We start from the raw sequence: 20357 nt of genomic DNA, 5'->3' as shown, positions 1-20357 counted from the left end.
TTTATTAACCTGTAAGGATCTATAATCATATAAATAACAAGCAACAGGCTATATACAATCTAATGGTTAACCAACTGTGTAATAATGTTCATAAGCAGTTCATAAACACACTTTCAAAAGCATTCATACTTTTTTTATATATCGGCTACAAACGCTTTAGCACGAAGCAGAATGCACTTGGATTTCTAGTTGTGCGATCACACCATTGTTTTTAAAATGTTGACTTTTTTTCTAACTCACTGATATCCTTCATTTTGCCAATGTGTGTTGGATGCATACTTAGACTAGTGTTGGGTAGTGTTTGTCAGCACATGCATGGGGGATAGGTGGTTTGACCACTGCCCAGGCCACAGCCTGAGTAAAGATCATGCTATGATTAAGGCTTATGTGCAGAGTAACACCAGTGCATGGTTTGCAAAGGAAGGAAGAGGAGAGATGCTCCACAGATTTAGCTAGGCAAATGACCAGAAAAACCTTTTGTACCCAGATGCCTGACTGAAAGTGAGAAATAGTGAAAGAAAAGAGAGGCGATTTTAAAGTGCCAATCGCATCCTTGATTTCTGTCCTGCCCTCTGCTCTGTCCTACTCTGCTACAGATGTCAGGTGGTCTACTGTTCTGTTCAAGTGAACATGTTTGATTTACAGACACGGCACCATAACAGTATCTTCAGGTTTAAGGGTTGGGTGTGTAATGGAGGGGGTATTTTCAAATGTTTATAGGGGAGGGGGAGAGGGGTTGTGGCTGTATTCTTTTTCATTTTTTTTTCAATGGCTCACAGACTACAATCTTATCCTGCACCTATTGATTACTATCATTGATATGAATGTTACTAGTGTCATTGTTCATATTGTTGGCATTGTTCACTTATTTGTGAACAGTGTAACCCCCCCTCCCCCCAAATCCTCTCTCCATCCCTCATGTGTGGTAGAATGTTTCAGAGCTGGGGTCAAGTTCATGTCAATAATTCACAACTGAGCGTGCATCAGAAATGGCACCCTATTCCCTATATTGTGCACTGTACTACATAAGGAATAGAATGCCATTTGGGACAAACTTAGTGTGATTGACATGGAGGCGACTCTTTGGAACCTCTGCTATGTGTGTTTGCACTGGAGTGCTGTGTGTTACTGTGTGAGCCGTCATCCATAGAAAACCAATGGTTGACTGTTGAGGTAGGGTTGAATTGGGACTCCTTCTGGCCAGTGTGCTTGACTATCGTAAGCCTACATAAGACTTAACAACATTAACAAGATGCACCGATTCAGACTGAACCGAAATGCAAAAAAAGCACCTGTCCTTTCTTCATTCTTTCTCAAACTATTTCTCTTGCTCTTCTATTTGCTGCACCAAAACAATGAGAGTGGGAGTATTCACTTCTTCACAAATGCAGAAATGAAAAAAAATGTTAAGTAACATTTCAGATTTACTTTGTTTTATCTTGTTGATTATTTTATTTAGTTATGATTAGTAAGAAAGTAATTGTTTAGTGAAATTTATGCGAAGAGTATTTGTGGGCCTTATGCACAATGTCAGAAAGATATTTATCCGTTTTAGAATTTACTTGTTCTGGCCCTATAATAATGTTGTTCTGATTTTCTGTTGTAGCAGAGAGATAATGATAGTGTTAGTCTCCACAGGCAGCAGGTTGAACTGGACATGACTCAGTTAGGCCCTCGAACTAGACCCGGCGGTGTGAGGGAAAAGGAGAACACCTTGAACATTCTGCTCTGAACAGACTAACGATAGTCAGGGTGTGGAGCGAAGAGGGTAGTCAATGGTTTTGTACCAGTGTTTGATATGGCAGCATGCTTGGTGCTGCCTTCCTCTGCTCTGCTCTGTAGAGCTAGGAACAGTGGATACGATAGACGGAATAGACCAGTCCTTCAACTTGCTCAACTCCTCTCCCCCCCCCCCCCCCCCCCACACCTGCAGTGCAGATATGGTGTCTGTGTCCTCCCTGTTTAAGTGTACCTGTTTTTGAGAGAGAATGTCTGAAATGGCAAGTTGTCCACTAGGGGAGTAGGGTGTTGATTCAGCTTCAGCCCATAGACCACCTCATTTGAAGCCAATGCCTCACCTCTGTATGAGCTTTAACTCATTCTCAATGTTAAAAACCATGCCCCACGAACCAGGTCATGGTATGCCCATGTCTATGACACAAAGAAATATATCCCTTTCAGTTATTTTGAAGGGGAAACTACCTGAAGAATATACATTTCTCTTTCCCAAGTTTTTTATCTTTTTAAAGGTTTTTTTCTAATACATCGTTATGTTTATTACAGACACATGTTTGTAAGAAAATAAATCATGCATTTTAATATTTTATTGTCATGATGCAATGTGCACCATTTATTACATTTTTATTTAATTAAAATAAAGAAAATACATTTATTTTAATTTTAAAATCTGTAGTTTGGTGGAATACTTTTGCTAGTTAGAATTTTTTTAATATTGTATATTTCCAACATTGCTTCCTGTTATGTTAATAAAGTGTTCCTACAAATTGAGAAACACCTGACAAACTTTAAACAGATGTAAAAAAAAATATATAAATGTATATTGAATTGAGTAGGCTACAGTGTGCGGAAAACTTCTGGACCAGGCATTGTGTATACTAATAGTAGCAACAAAATGTTATATTCTTTGTTCCTAAAACTATTTAATAAGATGTTACAGAATTAATGCTGTCTATTGTCTTTATTGTTAGTAGAAATCAATAGATTGTGTTTAGACCTCTATTTTACTATTTCAGCCTAGGCTTAACATAAACATACACTAGATCTGCTGCACAAGATACCCACATCATATATAGTCTCAACAGTTCTATTGTTTAAATGATCCTCTTTCAACTTGTCCACTCTCTCCATCCCTGAGAGTGAGTGTTCGTGATAGTGAGATTAAGCATATCGTTGTCTAGTAATATCACGCTCTAAACCATCCTCTTTATTGACGTCAGCACGTTTGAGCGGCGCAGATGTTACTGAAGAGATTAGTGGGACATAGAGAAGAGAGCAGCTGAGGAGAACGCCACTTAATGACGCCTACTTTAAATACATCATATTGACTACTATGTTTAGAATAAGAGTGATTACATACAGCCTAGGCTACTGCCATACAACAACCCCACATATCACCTGAAATCAGTCAATGAACATGTATTAATAAGGGTTAAGTACCTATAGGCCTAATGGTTTTAATATTGAACTTGACCTACACAGTTTAAAAATGAAAATTGCAACTCTCACTTTAAAGTAGGCCTATCCCTTGTGTATGCGCAGTGGGTCTAGTTATCAACCCTATGCATGTGAATTGGGGGTTGCATTGTTTTCAAGATTCACCCTCCTATTCTATTCACCTATTCAGAGAGTGAGCAGTCAGCGCGAACAAAGCTGCGGCAGATCGCGCGCTGATTGGTTACCGGGTACGGTGCCAGAGGTCCACTACAACAGATGGGGTTCTCCTCTCGTCGCGCAGACGCCACGCATGCAAGCCCCGGTGCGTGCATACAACGATTGTTTCCTATGCCCGGATAGGGCGAACCGAGCAGGGACCGAGCAGGGAACGAGAAGACTGGGCGACGCACGGTTTACGGTTAACGACTATCCCACCCGAAACCCAGCGTGGCAGAGAAGAACCAAGCCCAGTTGATCGTTCGTAAACATTAACAACTTAAGCCCGAAGAGGTCCTGAAAATCACCAGACTATCGAGCAACTCTGTCCGTAAGTAGGCTATATGTTAAAGCGACATTAGTCTGCCATGCCTGTAGCGATCGATAAACTCACAAGGCAAACACTTTGTTATTTGTATTTGCATAGATATTGGCTATAGTCAATTGTGACTGGAAAAAGAATGCGTGTGAGACTAATTTAGAAACATAAACAGAGTTTAGAAGTCATCGGAGATAAACGTTATTGCATTGATAATGCAGTGCTATTAGCCCTCAACAAACAGCAATTAGTACCAAATTATACTTTTGCAGGGAAACAAATTCACATGTTTTTCCAGTTTTTATTATGTCATTGCACAGAAATGAAACCGATTAGAAGCCATATCTGGGCTCTGCCTATACAGTTTAGTAGGCTAGTCTATAAAACATGATGTGTCTGTCTGGACAGATTACATAACATCAGTATCAGATAGGCTACTTAAGATTCTTCTCACACAAACTCATACACACACACACACACACACACACACATACATATATATATATATATATATACACACACTGGCCAGTGGTAGTGCCCAGAGACTGATCCTTTCAGATGTGGATGTCCAAGCATGTGGTCACATTTTCCACAATAAGTTGTGAGGGAATTCATAATATTGGCCTGTACCTTAAATTATTAATAGACTATTATGCTAGGAAGCAATTATGCTAGGCTATTATGCTAGGTCATATACAATTTCACAATAATGGTGTGATTCTGAAGAAGGCCATTGAAGGCCGAAACGTCAATCTTTTAAACTTGTCTAATAAAACAAATTATGTTTTATGGTGAGTGTTGCACCTTTTCCTGTCTAATGACACCATAATGGTGTGAGCCAGATTGAAGGGGCATCTTGTCTATTTACAACCACACACACACACACACACACACACACACACACACACACACACACACACACACACACAAAAGCTTTGGCACTGTGTGATAGAGTTGGTTGTTAGACATCAGATGTTTTTAGGGTTGCTATGACAATTTGAACAATAGTGGGAGAGCAAAGTTGGGGTTGAGAGGGAGGAATTCAGGAAGAGTACAGAACTGGAAGTTTGGACCTGCATTTATCCCTTTAGCTAAAGCAGTTCAGGACAGAGGCACTGTGTGTGTGTGTGTGTGTGTGTGTGTGTGTGTGTGTGTGTGTGTGTGTGTGTGTGTGTGTGTGTGTGTGTGTGTGTGTGAAAGAGAAGTCAGGAAATTGAGGTCAGGAGTTTTAATGGCAGTGGATTAGTGCCAGTCTGTGGGAGGGGGGGTGGAGTCAGAGCGAGGATGGTAAAATTGGATGGAGGAAAACATGTTAGATAAATAGGAAACAAAGGGAAACAACAGCACTAATGAGAATAGATATTTTACAACAAGGAAGCAATAGACCAGGAGTTCAGCGCGAGAGATAGGATAGAGAGAGGGGGAAGAGAAGAGGGAGTAGAAAGCAATCTAAAACTCTTCTGCTTTGCCAATATTTATACCTGCTTTCCATGCCAATAAAGCTTATTTCCTTCAGAAAGTATTCATACCCCTTGACCTATTCCACATTTTGTTGTGTTACAGCCTGAATTCAAAATGGGTTTAAAAAAAATGTTTTATCTTCACACAATACCTCATAATGACAAAGTGAAACATGTTTTTAGAATGTTTTGTGACGTGCACCCCATTTAAAAAAGACCGGTAGAAATTATGCTTATCTATTATGTTGAGCGGAATCACCTGGTTCATTCATTTGTGAACGTTGTATTATGTTTATGAAGGCTGCTGCTGAAGACATATGCATTGAAGCCTGTTTAATTACCTGCCTGCTATCCTGTACCTGTACCTTTGCCCCACTACTCTGGATCACCGACCTCTGCCTGACCTGACCTTGTGCCTGCCTGCTGTCCTGTGCCTTTGCGCCTGTTGTAATAACATTATTACTTCGACACAGTCTGCATCTGGGACTTGAAACGTGATAGATACACCATCCAAAGTTATTAATAACTTCATCGTGCTCAAAGGGATATTCAGTGCCCTTCTTTGCGAGGCATTGGAAAACCTCCCTGGTCTTTTTGGTGGAATTTGTCTTTGAAATTCACTGCTCAACTGAGGAGCTTTCAGATAATTGTATGTGTGGGGTACAGAGATGAGGTAGTCATTCCAAAATCATGTTAAACACTATAATTGCACACAGAGTGAGTGCACATTTTTACTCCTTAACCTTTCTGGGGCTTTATGGCAAAAGCATACCATGCGATTATCTGAGGACAGCGCCCCGCCCACAAAAGCATACAAACATTTTACAACCAAGGAATTACAAAAGTCAGAAATAGCGATAAAATTAATCACTTACCTTTGAAGATCTTCATATTGTTGCAGTCACAAGAGTCCCAGCTACACAATAAATGTTAGTTTTGTTCGATAAAGTCCCTCTTTATATCCCAAAAACTCTGTTTTTGTTGGCACGTTTTGTTCAGTAATCCACAGGCTCAAAGGCGGTCAAAACATGCAGACGAATACATCCTAATAGTACCGGTAAAGTTCGTCGAAACATGTCATAATTATAAATTATGTTTATAATTCATCATCAGGTTGTCAATTGTCTAAATAATCTATAATATTTCAACCGGACAATAGCGTATTCAATAGAAAGGAAAAACAACGAAGGGCGCGCACTCGGTCACACGCGCAAACCAGCACTGCATGATTCTACAGTCCACTGACAGAAAGGTTTCCTTCTTTATTTTTCAGAAAACAAGCCTGAAACAATGTCTAAATACTGTTGACATCTAGTGTACATAGGAACTGCAATCTGGGTCCTAACCCATTAGATACTCTATAGACATTCAATTGAAAATACCCACATAAAAAAAATCCCACTTCCTGGATGGATTTCCTCAGGTTTTCGCCTGCCATATCAGTTCTGTTATACTCACATACCTTATTTAGAGTGTTTTCTATCCAAATCTACCAATTATATGCATATCCTAGCTTCTGGGCCTGAGTAACAGACAGTTTACTTTGGGTATGCTTCTCATCCAGATGTCAAAATACTGCCCCCAAGCCATAAAAGTTTTAACGTATTAAGGCTTGCCATAACAAAGGGGTTGAATACTTATTGACTCAAGACATTTCAGCTTTTCATTTCTAATTCATTTGTAAAAATTTCAAAAATATTATTCTACTTTGACATTATGTGGTATCGTGTGTAGGCCAGTGATAAAACATCTACATTTAATCCATTTTAAATTCAGGCTGTAACATAACAAAATGTGGAAAAAGTCAAGGGGTGTGAATACTTTCTGAAGGCACTATAATTGTGCGGAAAGAGGGAGGAAGAGAGAGCAATGCTTAGACTAGAGAGAGACAGGCTTGGCTGCTGTGGTTGGTAAGGGGTGGAGGAGGAGAGGTATGCTGACTTGGCTGCTGTGGTTCTTAAAGGGTGGAGGAGAGAGAGAGAGAGGCTTGGTTGCTGTGGTTGTTGTAGAGAAGGATTCAAGGGAATGCGGAGGGAGGGGAAGACCGGGGGGCTATTTTTGGAGCCCCATCCAGACAGAACAGAGCACATTATCCCAAAATCCATCATCCCAGCTGGAATGCAGAACAGAACACAGTAACAGAACACAGAGCCATGGGCTGAGCTAGCCTGGGTCAATGTTGGGTCAATTTGTCTGTTTTTTGATACGGACGGTCGTTTCCCCCCAAAACAACAGGCATGGTACGTTTTCTGCAAGCAGCAGAAAGACTCAATTGAGACAGATCAGAAGTAATGTGTCAGTGTAGACACATCATTATTCATCTCTAGTGGACAGATGTACGTAACATTAAGTAGCTGATGCAGTTACGCAAGATTTTAGATGTAGGTTTCATTATTGATGTAGAACTGCCAGGCTAGACCAGGGGTTCTTAAACTCCAAAGCCTTTTAGAGGTTTCTTGGGCCACAGTCCAGTCTTAAACAACATACCAGTAGTGGGTCCTTAGTATGAGCTGTTTGAAAAGAACGCCTGAAATTTCAGCCTGCTTTGGTGGAATGGAGTTTTGGCCTGCCTGGTTAATAGAGTGTTCCAAATTTGTTAATGGAGAGTTCCAAACGTCTCTCCCAATAACAGCTAGTTTTCAATTTTCCCCTTCCCACACACCACTCCAGACAGTCCTAGCAAAAATATTGCTCTTTGCTAAGAAGCTATTTTAGTTCGTTTTTTTACATTTTAATTTAAAAGTCACAGTAAGGTACTTAACTATTACCTAAGAAATTATTTGATATTGAGATAAAAATAGCAGCATTGGACCTTTAAAGGCTAATGTCTCCTATTGTGTTGTTCAGTGGTGCCTGACGGGGCCTAATGTAGGTGCTGAAATATTGATAATGCTGCATGGTGTGTGGGTTGATTGGTATTACATTTTTCATATGGTCACGATCATTAAATGTGTTTACGGTTGTGAGGCATTGGCTGGACACCTGAGGTAGACTGTGGGTGCGGTTGTTGTCTGTTGCTTCATACCTCTCAATACCTCTCTGTCTGTATATGGGGGTACGTGTGAGCCTTTCAGAGAGAAGTTGTATGTGTTGGTGCCTTTCTCCGTGCGTGTGTGTGTGGTGTGTGTGTGTATGTATGTGAGAGAGCGATATCATATTTCATGTCTGTAGTTTGAATTGAGGAAGTCTCTCTCATGTCAGAGCGTCAGCGTCAGTTTCCGCTGTGACTGAGGCTCTGAAGGAGGAAGAGATTAGCGGATGGGGAGCGCTTCCTTTTAACCAGCCCCTTCAACCGCCACTCTCTGGTGCTCTCTCCATCGCCTCTCCCCTCTCCCTTACAAACACATTGAAGCCTTAGACTGAGGCCCTGGGTATACAGCCACAGAGACAGACTCTGAAGAGCCACGCTTAGTGTCGAACTCTCTCTCTCTCCTCCACAGAAAGGACACAGTAGCTTCATTGGCTCCAGCCGGGCCGTCTTCAGGCAAACTCCTCTGACGGGACCCTGAGGACTAACTTATCGTGTGTTTGTGCAGCTAGCGGATCTCTCTCTCTCTTTCCTGGCCTACCAGGATCATACCGATCTTAGCACGGTAAGCCACACAGCGGCCTGGCCTACCAGGATCATACAGATTGTAGCACGGTAAGCCACACATCGGGCCTTCTACACACACACACACTATTTCAGCAATGAAATAGTGAGGTAGCCTGCCACAGTAGTTGTAGCAAGATACACTGGGTAGCATAACAGTGCTAATGGCAGTCATTTAAGAGGTACTTCAAGGAGGAGGAACTTAGCTTGCTGGTACCTGGGACAAGGCTGAGACACTGTGTGTGCAACTGAAATTATTCATGCACCTGTTCTTGTCCATCTGGAAGCTTCTGTGCTGCCCCCTAACACACACACACACCGTTTCAGCTGGGCAGGAAGGAAACATGTGAGGTTGCTGGCAGCATGCCATGTTAAATTAAAGTCCAACATCTGTGTGTGTGATGGTCACCATGGAAGCTTCCGTGTGTGCTAGTGGTTTTCTGTGTGTGGTGTGTTTTAGACAGATGGGAGAAGAAAAGAGGAAGAGAGAGAGATGTAGAGATTGTGTCCTCCATCTCACACTGACAGAGACTTGTGTCACAGAGAGTTTGTCGAGTCACATCAGGAAGAGGAGTCATAAAACCTCAGACTTAAATCACATGGGTCTGAGCTGGCATAGCAGAGAGAACAACATTAACCCTGCATACAAACTGGCTGGCTAAAAGATGCATCTAACTAGCTACAGTTGAAGTCGGACGTTTACATACACCTTAGCCAAGTACATTTTTTCACAATTCCTGACAGTTAATCCTAGTAACAATTCCCTGTCTAAGGTCAGTTAGGATCACCACTTTATTTTAAGAATGGGAAATGTCAGGATAATAGTAGAGAGAATGATTTATTTCAGCTTTTATTTATTTCATCACATTGCCAGTGGATCAGAAGTTTACATACACTCAATTAGTACCATGGCCTTTTTTTTGCCTTTACCTCTCTTATATCACCTCATTTGCTCACATTGTATATATACTTATTTTTCTACTGTATTATTGACTGTATGTTTGTTTTACTCCATGTGTAACTCTGTGTTGTTGTATGTGTCGAACTGCTTTGCTTTATCTTGGCCAGGTCGCAATTGTAAATGAGAACTTGTTCTCAACTTGCCTACCTGGTTAAATAAAGGCTAAATAAATAAAATTAAAATAAATAAAATTTGGTAGCATTGCCTTTAAATTGTTTGACTTGGATCAAACGTTTCGGGTAGCCTTCCACAAGCTTCCCACAATAAGTTGGGTGAATTTTGGCCCATTCCTCCTGACAGAGCTGGTGTAACTGAGTCAGGTTTGTAGGCCTCCTTGCTCGCACACGCTTTTTCAGTTCTGCCCACACATTTTCTATAGGATTGATGTCAGGGCTTTGTGATGGCCACTCCAATACCTTGACTTTATTGTCCTTAAGCCATTTTGCCACAGCTTTGGAAGTATGCTTGGGATCATTGTCCATTTGGAAAACCCATTTACGACCAAGCTTTAACTTCAGTGTCTATCTATTGTTCTTCAGTATCTATCCACATTAATGTTTAAAAGCATCTGATCACAATTTCTCTCTAGCTCCTCTCATGCTGACTGAGAATGGATAACATGCAGGATGGGGTTCAGATTGGAGACAACAAGTTCATCAGCAAGTATGCCACACACACACACACACACACACACACACACACACACACACACACACACACACACACACACAGAGTGTGTTCAGACGTGTGTAGTAATAACAAAAAGTATCCTATTAAAATGTGTGTAAAGTAATACATTGTTGTCAAGAATGTTGTATTTCTGTCTTCAGGGCAACAGTCCTGTCCCACCTCAAAACCTACAACCTCTATTATGAAGGACATAACCTGCAGTTGAGACACAGAGAGGTGCGTTTGTGTTGGTGCAAGTGAATGAGAGTAAGAGTGAGAATTGTCTGATAGCCTCTTCATTGCATTTACAGTCTTTCTCTTCCTTATTTTCTTTCTCTCTCTCTCTCTCATCCATCCTCTCTCATTACTTTGCTGTATAATTTACCCCAAACTGACTCTGTTCAATAATTCACCCTGCCCCAAAGGGGTAATAACTGTGTGTGTGTGTGTGTGTGTGTGTGTGTGTGTGTGTGTGTGTGTGTGTTTATTGATTATGGTAACTCTGTCTCTACAGGAGGAAGGGGAGCTGATCGTGGAGGGTTTGCTGAATATCTCCTGGGGCCTGCGTCGACCTATCAGATTGCAGATGCAGAACGATCACGAGCGAATCAGACCTCCTCCCTCGTCTACATCCTGGCACTCCGGCTGTGCCCTGGATAATCAGAGGTAGGGAGTGAGCTCTCGTTACCCTACCAAGGCAACATATAGATACGTACTACGTACTGTATCTATAAAAGGTTTATGTTTTTACCAAGGGTGTTTCTTTTTGTTATTACAGTATGTCCTGATACCATGGCCATATTGATATCTCTTTATTATAACCAGGGTGGGTTACGGCGACCTAGATATAGGGTTTTTAGTTTACTTTGACCACACATATTGTCTCCGGTCAGTAGTGCTGAGCGATGAACCAACCTTTCTGTTATTTGCATTCCATTTAGTTCGTTTTTTTTCTGTGAGCTCAATGCACACATTGCAGTTTCTCTAAAGATAAATCAGATCCAGCCTGAACTGCAATGTAGTAAGGAGTTGTAGTTTCCAACAGACCAAAATTCTATGTAGTTTAGCACAGAAAACCTGCGAATTAACTAGAATGACCATAATCCATTGCGTGCCTCCGGTCTGTTTCTTTTATGCCTGCTACTGTACATAAGAGAAGAATGCACAATCAAGAGGGATAGAGAGCAGTTGTTCGCAAGGTATCTCTACCTGAAAATCTAAGTGATCTAAGCGATTGATAGTTGGTATTCAGCAGTCATAAAAGTATACCTTATTTACTTTGAAGAACTAGTAAAATAGGGATTTTGTCAGACAGGATAGGCAGCAGCTCTATAGAGATAAAATAATAATAAAATCATTAAATAAAACAAATGTAATATACACAACAACTGGCTACAAGCATTTCGCTACACCCGCAATAGCATCTGCTAAACACTTGCATGTGACAAATAAAATTTGATTTGAACTGAAATATTTTATTAAAGTCATGTGAATAAATGCTGGATAAGTGACAGGCACTAATGATTACATGGAGACCATATTTCACTGTTCCTTTACCTGTCTCATTTACACTTTGATGTAGAACAACTTTGAAGAGAAGATAATGTGTCATAAATAAAGTCAAGCTATTAAATATGGGAATATTCATGTTTTCTCTATGTCAATAGCAATGAAGGTACCCAGCAGACCCTGCCCAACATAGAAGTGACAGAGCACGAGAGCCAATCAGAGGACAGTATTGTGAAGGCGGATGAGGAAGAAGGTGCGTCTTATAGAAGACTAGTCTGAAAACCTTCAGCATGTTATTATGGATAACTCAATTATTTATCCTACATTAGATAGCCATGTCTGTTCAACACAATACATTTTTAGAACATTCTGTGACATTCATAGGAACGTGATTGTCTGACTCCTCCCCTTTCTCCTATCTCTATGCTCTGGTTGGACAGAGGAATATGAGCACTCCGCCCAGCTACTGAGGACGAAGAGCGATGCTGGGTTTCTGAGGAAGGCCCAGCGCCGGTCGCCTAGCGACCAGAGGAGGATACGACGACATCGTTTCTCCATCAATGGACACTTCTACAATTACAAGGTACCCATGCACACACACACACCATAATACTGCAGCTACACACTACTACAACGACAACATAATACCACAAATACATTCATTTTCTCTCTCTCTCTCTCTCTCTCTCTCTCTCTCTCTCTCATTCCTCTCCCTTTCTCATAATTGTGCTTCCCCCATCGCCCCTTCAGACTGCAGTCTTCATTCCAGCGTATGGTTCAGTTACTAATGTGCGGATCAACAGTTGTATGACCACGCCCCAGGTGCTACGAGTGCTACTTAACAAGTTCAAGATTGAGAACAGCCCAGATGACTTTGCGCTGTACCTTGTACACACCAGCGGCGGTGAGTGAGTGCGGTGTCGTGTGGTTGTGTGTCTGTCACAGAGTGTGAAGCTGAATCACTTTCTCCCTTTCACAGGGTCAATGTGAGCAATGTCTGTGTTTATCCTAGAGTAGAGTATGCATTATTAACTGTGTTTGTAGGTGTGTGTGCGTGTATGAGAGTGCTGCAGCTCTGTGGCAAAGCATGGCAATCTACTAGCATAACTTAAGCACACCCGTTGTAATGCAGTGAAAGTTTGACAATGTTTCTTCTTTCAGAGCGTGCAAAGCTGAAGCGCAGTGACTACCCCCTGGTGCTGCGTGTGCTTCAGGGTCCGTGTGAACAGGTCAGCAGAATCTTCCTAATGGAGCAGGACCTGGGAGAGGAAGTCACCTATGATGTAAGACTGCTAATGTATAACTGCCAAATCATTCCTCGCCTACATACCACTGTGTAACTGCTAAATCATTCCCCACTTCTTAGTACGCATAAACTTAATCACGTCCTCAGAATGGAATATTCTGTATGTCCCCTTATCTATTACAAAAGGGCTCAGTTCAATATAACCTGCAGTGGGCTATTTATGCACTAGACTAGAATTTAAATAGACCTTTTACCATAACACAGTCCAGAGTCAAACCAAAACCATAATTTACTTAAGTTAAGCAGCTTAGGGGTCTGCAAGCCGAGCCAATTAGTTGTCCTCAACAATGACTTGCCACCGGCTTGACAGTGTGAAGTCAATGCCCATAAACTGAAATAAGCTATTATGACTGCATGACATCCTTTATGTAATTGTTATTATTACAGTATTGTGACTTTGTAATAGTTGAGGGTTCAGGCCAAGTCTGTGTTTGTAATTGCATTTCTTCTTCCTCCCAACCAGGTGGCGCAGTATATTAAGTTTGAGATGCCAGTGCTGCAGAGTTTCATCACCAAGCTGAAGGAGGAAGAGGACCGGGAGGTGCAGAAACTCAGGAGCAGGTGAAGTGCAGGCAACATCTACCTACCTCCCCTGAATGGCTGTGTTTATGGTGTCATGTACTGTGTATTTATGTCTCATTCTCTTCTCTCCCTCTTTCTCTCTCTCTCTCTCTCTCTCTTACTTGCTCTCGCTCTCTCTCCATCTGTAGGTATACATTTCTGCGGTGTATCATTGAGAAACAGCTGCGTTGTCTTCCTGAGGGGACAGCCTGTATGTGACCTGGTCTAGGGAGGGACCACCAGATCTTCCCAAAATCTCCCTGACCTCTTTAGCTACCCCTCCCAAACCCAGACGCCGTCCCAAGCCCCAAACAGGAGTGACCATGAACCACCCCGAGGAGAGGCATCCATTCCAACCTCGCTTTAATCTCTTCCAAGACCTCCATAGGGACAGTGTACTAACTCTGTGAGCTGGGTTGTGTGTGGTACCTTTCTCAGTTGAGGTTGGGGTCATTATGAAACATGATGTCTGCTCTTTCCGTCCATACCATGAACAAACAGTACATATCCTCCTTGCTGTCCCAATCCCTCTCTGACACACCTGCCTCTCTGTCGTGCCATCTGCATATTAACTGTATCAATATCAGCAATAATAATGGTTAATAATGAAGGTAAAGATTGGCACTTTTCTCTTGTGGATCTGTATGGGGCATTGAGACTATTCCATGTCCTATACCACTCAGATGCAAAATAACCTAAAGCACATCTAAATCTCTATCTCTTTCCATCTATTGTTCTCTCTACCTCCCCTTGCATATTTGTATTTTCTATTTTTGACCAAAGCCCCATTTTGCCACCTGCAGATAACTGATTGTCTCCCTCTCCAAACCAGAACCTGCCTTAGACTCAAGAATGGCATCCCACACTAGATGAGATTCTCACCCACCCAGTCAGTCGGTAGGCGGGTTGAATGACTCCTGTCCTGTGACAGTATATGGTGTTGAAACATGACTGTCACACAAGTGTGGTACAGTACTATCTCCATGATCAGCTCTACAGAGGCAGGAACTGTAATTTAACTTCATGACTGTTCTTGCCACAGTTCATCTAAAACTGTCTCCTAACCAATTCTAGTGGAATGGAAAAAACATGTATTTCTGCTACCTGTGTTATTTTTTTCTTTCCTTTACTTAACTAGCCAAGTTAGTTAAGAACAAATTCTTATTTACAATGACGGCCTACCGGGGAACAGTGGATTAACTGCCTTGTTCAGGGGTAGAACGACAGATTTTTACCTTGTCAGCTCGGGGATTCGATCCAGCAACCTTTCAGTTACTGGCCCAATGCTCTAACCACTAGGCTACCTGCCGCCCCATACCAGGGTTATGCCAGGGTTATAATCACATAGTATAGTGTGATATGACCTGTGTGTCTGCTCTACTAGCATACCTAGAGACTGAAGCACAAAACATAGAGGACCAGAGTTCCTTAAGATTGTGAATTATGTACATGATGAATCAACTACAATAGCTCAAACGAGGGAATGTTTTGTGTGTGTGTGTTAGGTTGTGTGTGTGTGTGTGTGTGTGTGTTAGGTTGTGTGTGTGCACGCATATTTCTGAAGCAGTACTTACTTTCCTGGTAGATAGTGATCTGTGTGACTGTGTGCATGTGTGTGTGTATGACTGTATACAGTACTTTGAGATGTGGTACAACAATTCTATTACACCTATATCTACCGTCAGATTTTAAAATGTTGCTGTATATTGTGTGTGAGCGAGCGTGTGTGTGTGTGTGCATGTAGGTCTGTCCTTTCAATTTCTATGGCTCTTTCAAGACTGACACATTTATTTCATAATAAAATGTTTTAATGTTGCATTCTGACTTTCTGACTAAGTGTTCCTTTGGGGAAACTCTCTTCAAAGGCACATGCCACTATTTAGACATGTAGCTTTTTACAATAATGATTATTTATTTGGTCTGTACTGTCTAGCCTTTTTGGGTCTGTGGGTAGAAACCATATTATCTTGGTTGTATAATACTTACTTAATACAAAGCTGTATGATATTACTCTATATTATTGCTGTCTGTTTTGGTAGGCTAGGAGGCTTACAGTAACTGCAGGCTAAACATACACACACACACACAGGTCGTTTTGAGTTTCTACTCTGTTGGTGGGTTAGGGGCTGAGACACACACACACACAGGTTATCTTTGGCTAAGTGTACTGCTAAGTTTGCAGGTATTTGTGTGTTGTTGGGGGAGGGGCTTACTGTAACACTACAGTGTTAGCAGGGATGAGCATCATTGTTTATCCTGCTCAGCCAATGAGGAGGTCAGAGAGAGATCCCCTCTCTACCTGGCTGAGACCATATTGAGGTTGAAGAGACCCGTCCCACACACTCTCTCTCCCAGACAGTCACAGGAATCACTGACGATCACACACACAAAGGAGAGAGCCAAAAGGACAACAGAACAAGCAAAGGACATCCTCTGACACATCTGTGATTTTCCTCAGCTCTTTGTCAACTTCTACAGGTAAGAGTTTCTGCTTTTAGCTTTGCAGTCAAATGTACATTATTGTTATCATTCTATCATTTCTAAAGATATTTAAATCTGTGTTATTGATGATGTAGCATCCTGTAACTGTTATCTGGGATTTGGAAAATACAAATACCAAGATGCATTAATGCAGGTACATCATGTGTGTCAATAGTGTTATTTGCCAATGTTTGACCCAGTTGTATTGTCACATGTATAACTAATTCTATAGTGGTCAAATGTTAGTCTAAAGAGTTTTACATAGACATTTACACCATGCCTAAACAGTTACCAAAAGCTATGTAGAGCTGCCCAGATCAAGTTAGTAAACAATCAGAATTGGATCATTAAGAAGCTAAAGACAAACTATTAACATCCGTCCAAAGTCATTCAATGAGTGTGAAGTATGAGCAATATTTTAGATTAGAATTCTCTCTTTTTTTGAATGAAAAAGGATTACATTTACAACTTTCAAGAACTCTGTGTTCTGAATGAACCCGGAGGGAAGTTATAGATCTCCGTGTTCTGAATGAACCAGGAGGGAAGTTATAGAACTCTCAGTTTTCTGAAATAATATCTACCAGTGGAGGCTGGTGGGTGGAGCTATAGGAGGATGGGCTCGTTGTAATGGCTGGAGTGGGATTCATGGAACGGCGTTAAACATGTGGTTTCTATATGTTTGATGTGTTTGATACTGTTCCATTAATTCCACCCCAGCCATTACAATGAGCCCATCCTCCTATAGCCTTTCTCACTAGCCTCCACTGATCTCTAATTAACAGTGTAGGTAATCCTGGAAACTGGAAAGCTACTGTGTTGGATTATTCTACAGACAAACGGCTAAGGAATAAGGATAGCCTTGGAGCCAAGGACACAGATTACACTGTAATGCTGTGTGATGATGATGGGGAGAGAGGAGGACAGACAAACAATTTTAGGGAGGACAGATTAGTGGTAAAGAGGTCTGAGTAAGAGAGACAGAGACAGAGGAGAGAGATGCACAGAGAGATGAGAGGTAGAGAAAGGAGAGAGATTATGGAGGTAAAAACCATATGACCATTGTTGAGATGTAGTAACATGGTACTTGTGAAGTTAATCAGTTATGGCATTGGTCTAGTGGTCATCTCCTGACCAAGTAGAAAATGTATCTCTTGGGTTTTGAAACACAAAAAAAGGGTATTGACAAGGACTATTGTCAACTCGCATCAAAAAAGAGTTAAGAGAAAAAAAATTGACAGTAGAAACTCTCCCTTCAATCCCCTCGTTGTTTTTCATACTAGACTAGAACCAGAGTTCGTACCAGCCTGAGTTTATATACTGACTTGTCAATCCACTGAAGACTTAAATCCTGTGTTGAGTTGTTAGATCTTATCTATGCTATTGTGTGTTGACTTCTCACAGCTCGTGTAACACTCTTCTGTCAAAGCTGGATTAGCAGCCGCAGCTCGCTCTGCCCTGCTCTTAATTTGTCTCTAGCGTAAAAATAACCTTTACTTAGCACATTCTCAAAGCCTGCAGTGACGAAAACTTTAGTGCGTTAGTGTGTGTGTGTGTACGTTGTGTTCTACCATACTCAAACGTGTGTGTGTGTGTGTGTGTATGTTATGTTCCACTGTACTAATCACTGGACAGTCTGTCCAGACTTGCTGATGAATGCAGGCATTACATCACTGTGTGGGTCTTAAGGCTGGCAGCTGACACTAAACACAGATCTGGATCAGCTTTCCCTTGTCAATCAACCCAGTTAACCCACAGGTGGTTTAAATCCTAACTGACACTGGATTAGCTCGTAGGGTTATCCCACTTCATACACACACAGTCGTGATCATGTCTTGTTCTTGTCTTGATAATGACCCAGCGCTAGTGTGGAAATGTGGGATATTCTCATCGTTCATGATCTTGTTTTCACAGAGAATGAGGATGGTTGGCCAACGGAGACTTCTCCTCACTGTGGCAACCTGCCTGTTGCTCCTAGCAACCATCTGTCCCACCTCAGGGGCTCGTCGTGGTGGGGGCTTCGGTCGTAGTGGGGGGTGGGGCGGTAGTAGCCGTGGAGGTGGGGGTTACCCTCGTCAAGGTGGAGGCACGGGATACCGACCAATGCCATCCTCGAGTGGACAGGCATACCGACCAATGCCTGCCCAGAGTGGCGGCTCCAGTGCGGGGAAGATGGCAGGGGCTGCTGCTGCTGGTGCCGTGGGGGGAGCAATGCTGGGCAGTGCGTTGAGTCGTCCTGGCTATGGAGGAGGATATGGGGGGTATGGAGGAGGTTATGGAGGTGGTTATGGAGGAGGCTATGGGGGGTACCCCAGAGCTGGAGGGTATGGCCCCAGGCCTGGTGGCTATGAAGGTCCAGAGGGCTCTGGGGATATGGGGTACTACTATGGAGCATCCAGTGGGCCCATCTATAACAGCATCATCGTCATCATCGGGTCACTAATGTCATTGGTGATGGGGCACTGGGTGGGAGTGATGTAGAGATGGAGTGAAGATTTGGATGGAGTCACGACTAAAGCTCTCCAGACCAAGACCATATGTATATAAAGACTCTTGAGACTCAAACCAAAACTAGGCTCTGACCAAGATCCAGATCAAGACCTTGGGCATTGAGTCGCAAACCATGACCTCGTTGACAATGAGATCAGTTTGTGATTCCATCTGTTCTGACTCACAGGTGTAGTGGGGCAAATACACTTCCTATATAGATCCTTGATGCAGAAAGACTCTGATGTGGATTCTTTGTCAACTGATTGCACACAAAAAAAGTACTTTTTCTTTTCATGAGACATTACATAACATAAAATATCTGGTGTGTGATAGATTACCTTCCGGTCAAGCACTCACTACCTCCATGAAGCAGTAGTACAGGATTTACTTCTCTTTACCATGGTTGTTATCAACAGTTTAATATTGTAACAGTAACAGTTTACTTGAAAGACTCACGCTATAACTCGTGTTTCACTGATTTCAACCCTTGGTAGAATACTGGCAGCTTTTGGATGTGGATTTGTAAATGCTGTATATTGTTCTAATCTATTAATTATATTTTGTGTCCATTACTTTTCTTACTTTATTGAATAGGATGTGATTTTGGGTGAGTGGAGTGTATAAACACCATTATGAACCAGGTGGCTCGAGCCCTGAATGCTGATTGGCTGAAAGCCGTGGTATTACATACCACAGGTATGACAAAAAAAGAATTTTTACTGGTCGAATTACATTGGTAACCAGTTTATAATAGCAATAATGCACCTCGGGGGTTTGTGGAATATGGTCAATAAACCAAAGGGCTGTATCCAGGCACTCCAAAACTGCCCTTAGCCGTGGTATATTGGTCATTTGATGAATCTGATGTAGTTTTCCTGTGGGGTTACTCCAATAAAAACATGGGAGACAGAGATGTGTGTATCCATTCTCGATATTGACCATAATCAGACTGTGTAAAAAGCATAACTATCATTAGATCATGAAATGAGAACGTGACGGTTCAGATAGTAGTAATATTTAAATTAGGCTTTTGAGGCCAGACAAAACATGTAGTCACTTCAGTACCTGTGCAACAATCACCAGTCAACCGAGCATAGTTCTAGTAGACAGATTGGACTCTAGAATGTGAAATCTGTTATTGGGAATTTGTGACTGGCGGTATATAGGCCATTCATTGAAGTGGATCTCAATTCAAATTAAGATTAGGAACCTGACTCACACAGTGGAGGTATTCATAGCTATGGTAAATGGTTTCAGTCTTAGCCCAGATCATTAGGCTGTAATGCTATTGTTGTGACACACATGTTGACGTGCGCCAGGTATGTTGGTCAGCAGTCAATAATAAATAGGATGTCCTATGACTAAACACCCTCACTGTGAGATCAATTATATTACTGTGGGTCTCCTGGCTGTCAGGCTGCAATACAATCACTTCATCAGCAGGTGGAGACATGAGAGAGCTGGAAGAATACTGGTTACCCGTTAAGTTAACCCCAAATGTCTGTTCCATTATGGAAATGATCCTCCTAACAAGTCTGTCTTACTCATGCAATTATGTATGGTAGACCTACAAGTTGCGACTTCCTACTGCCCTAATTGAGCTAACTGGAGGAGCAGTATCT

At 41.9% G+C, this 20357-nt stretch overlaps 2 protein-coding genes across 3 annotated transcripts; both read left to right on the top strand.

The window, feature by feature from the left end:
* Positions 1-3344: 3344 nt before the first annotated feature.
* LOC120034156 (ras association domain-containing protein 2-like) lies at positions 3345-15583 on the top strand. Of its 2 annotated transcripts, none has more exons than XM_038980646.1 (11): positions 3345-3721; positions 8610-8762; positions 10312-10385; positions 10553-10628; positions 10906-11057; positions 12059-12153; positions 12341-12483; positions 12651-12804; positions 13062-13183; positions 13670-13767; positions 13917-15583. In XM_038980646.1, the coding sequence occupies exons 3-11, from the start codon at positions 10333-10335 to the stop codon at positions 13984-13986; spliced, it is 963 nt and encodes a 320-aa protein (XP_038836574.1). In that variant the 5' UTR covers positions 3345-3721; positions 8610-8762; positions 10312-10332; the 3' UTR covers positions 13987-15583. The 2 variants fall into 2 exon arrangements, with proteins under 2 accessions (XP_038836574.1, XP_038836650.1); XM_038980722.1 differs by having other exon boundaries at positions 8610-8812.
* Positions 15584-18168: 2585 nt separating this feature from the next.
* prnpa (prion protein a) lies at positions 18169-18726 on the top strand. The gene has a single exon (XM_038998272.1). The coding sequence runs from the start codon at positions 18169-18171 to the stop codon at positions 18724-18726; it is 558 nt and encodes a 185-aa protein (XP_038854200.1).
* Positions 18727-20357: the final 1631 nt, after the last annotated feature.

The sequence above is a fragment of the Salvelinus namaycush genome, chromosome 1, assembly GCF_016432855.1.
Source record: "Salvelinus namaycush isolate Seneca chromosome 1, SaNama_1.0, whole genome shotgun sequence".
Lineage (NCBI taxonomy): Eukaryota > Metazoa > Chordata > Actinopteri > Salmoniformes > Salmonidae > Salvelinus > Salvelinus namaycush.
The sequence above is the reverse complement of the archived record's forward strand: the minus strand, read 5'-3'. Positions and strand labels throughout refer to the sequence as shown.

Coding starts and splice junctions, on each gene's coding strand:
- prnpa (XM_038998272.1), top strand. CDS start 18,169: ATGGTTGGCCAACGGAGACTTCTCCTCACTGTGGCAACCTGCCTGTTG.
- LOC120034156 (XM_038980646.1), top strand. CDS start 10,333: ATGGATAACATGCAGGATGGGGTTCAGATTGGAGACAACAAGTTCATC. Junction 11,058..12,058: donor TGTGCCCTGGATAATCAGAG/GTAGGGAGTGAG, acceptor CTATGTCAATAG/CAATGAAGGTACCCAGCAGA. Junction 12,484..12,650: donor GACACTTCTACAATTACAAG/GTACCCATGCAC, acceptor TCGCCCCTTCAG/ACTGCAGTCTTCATTCCAGC.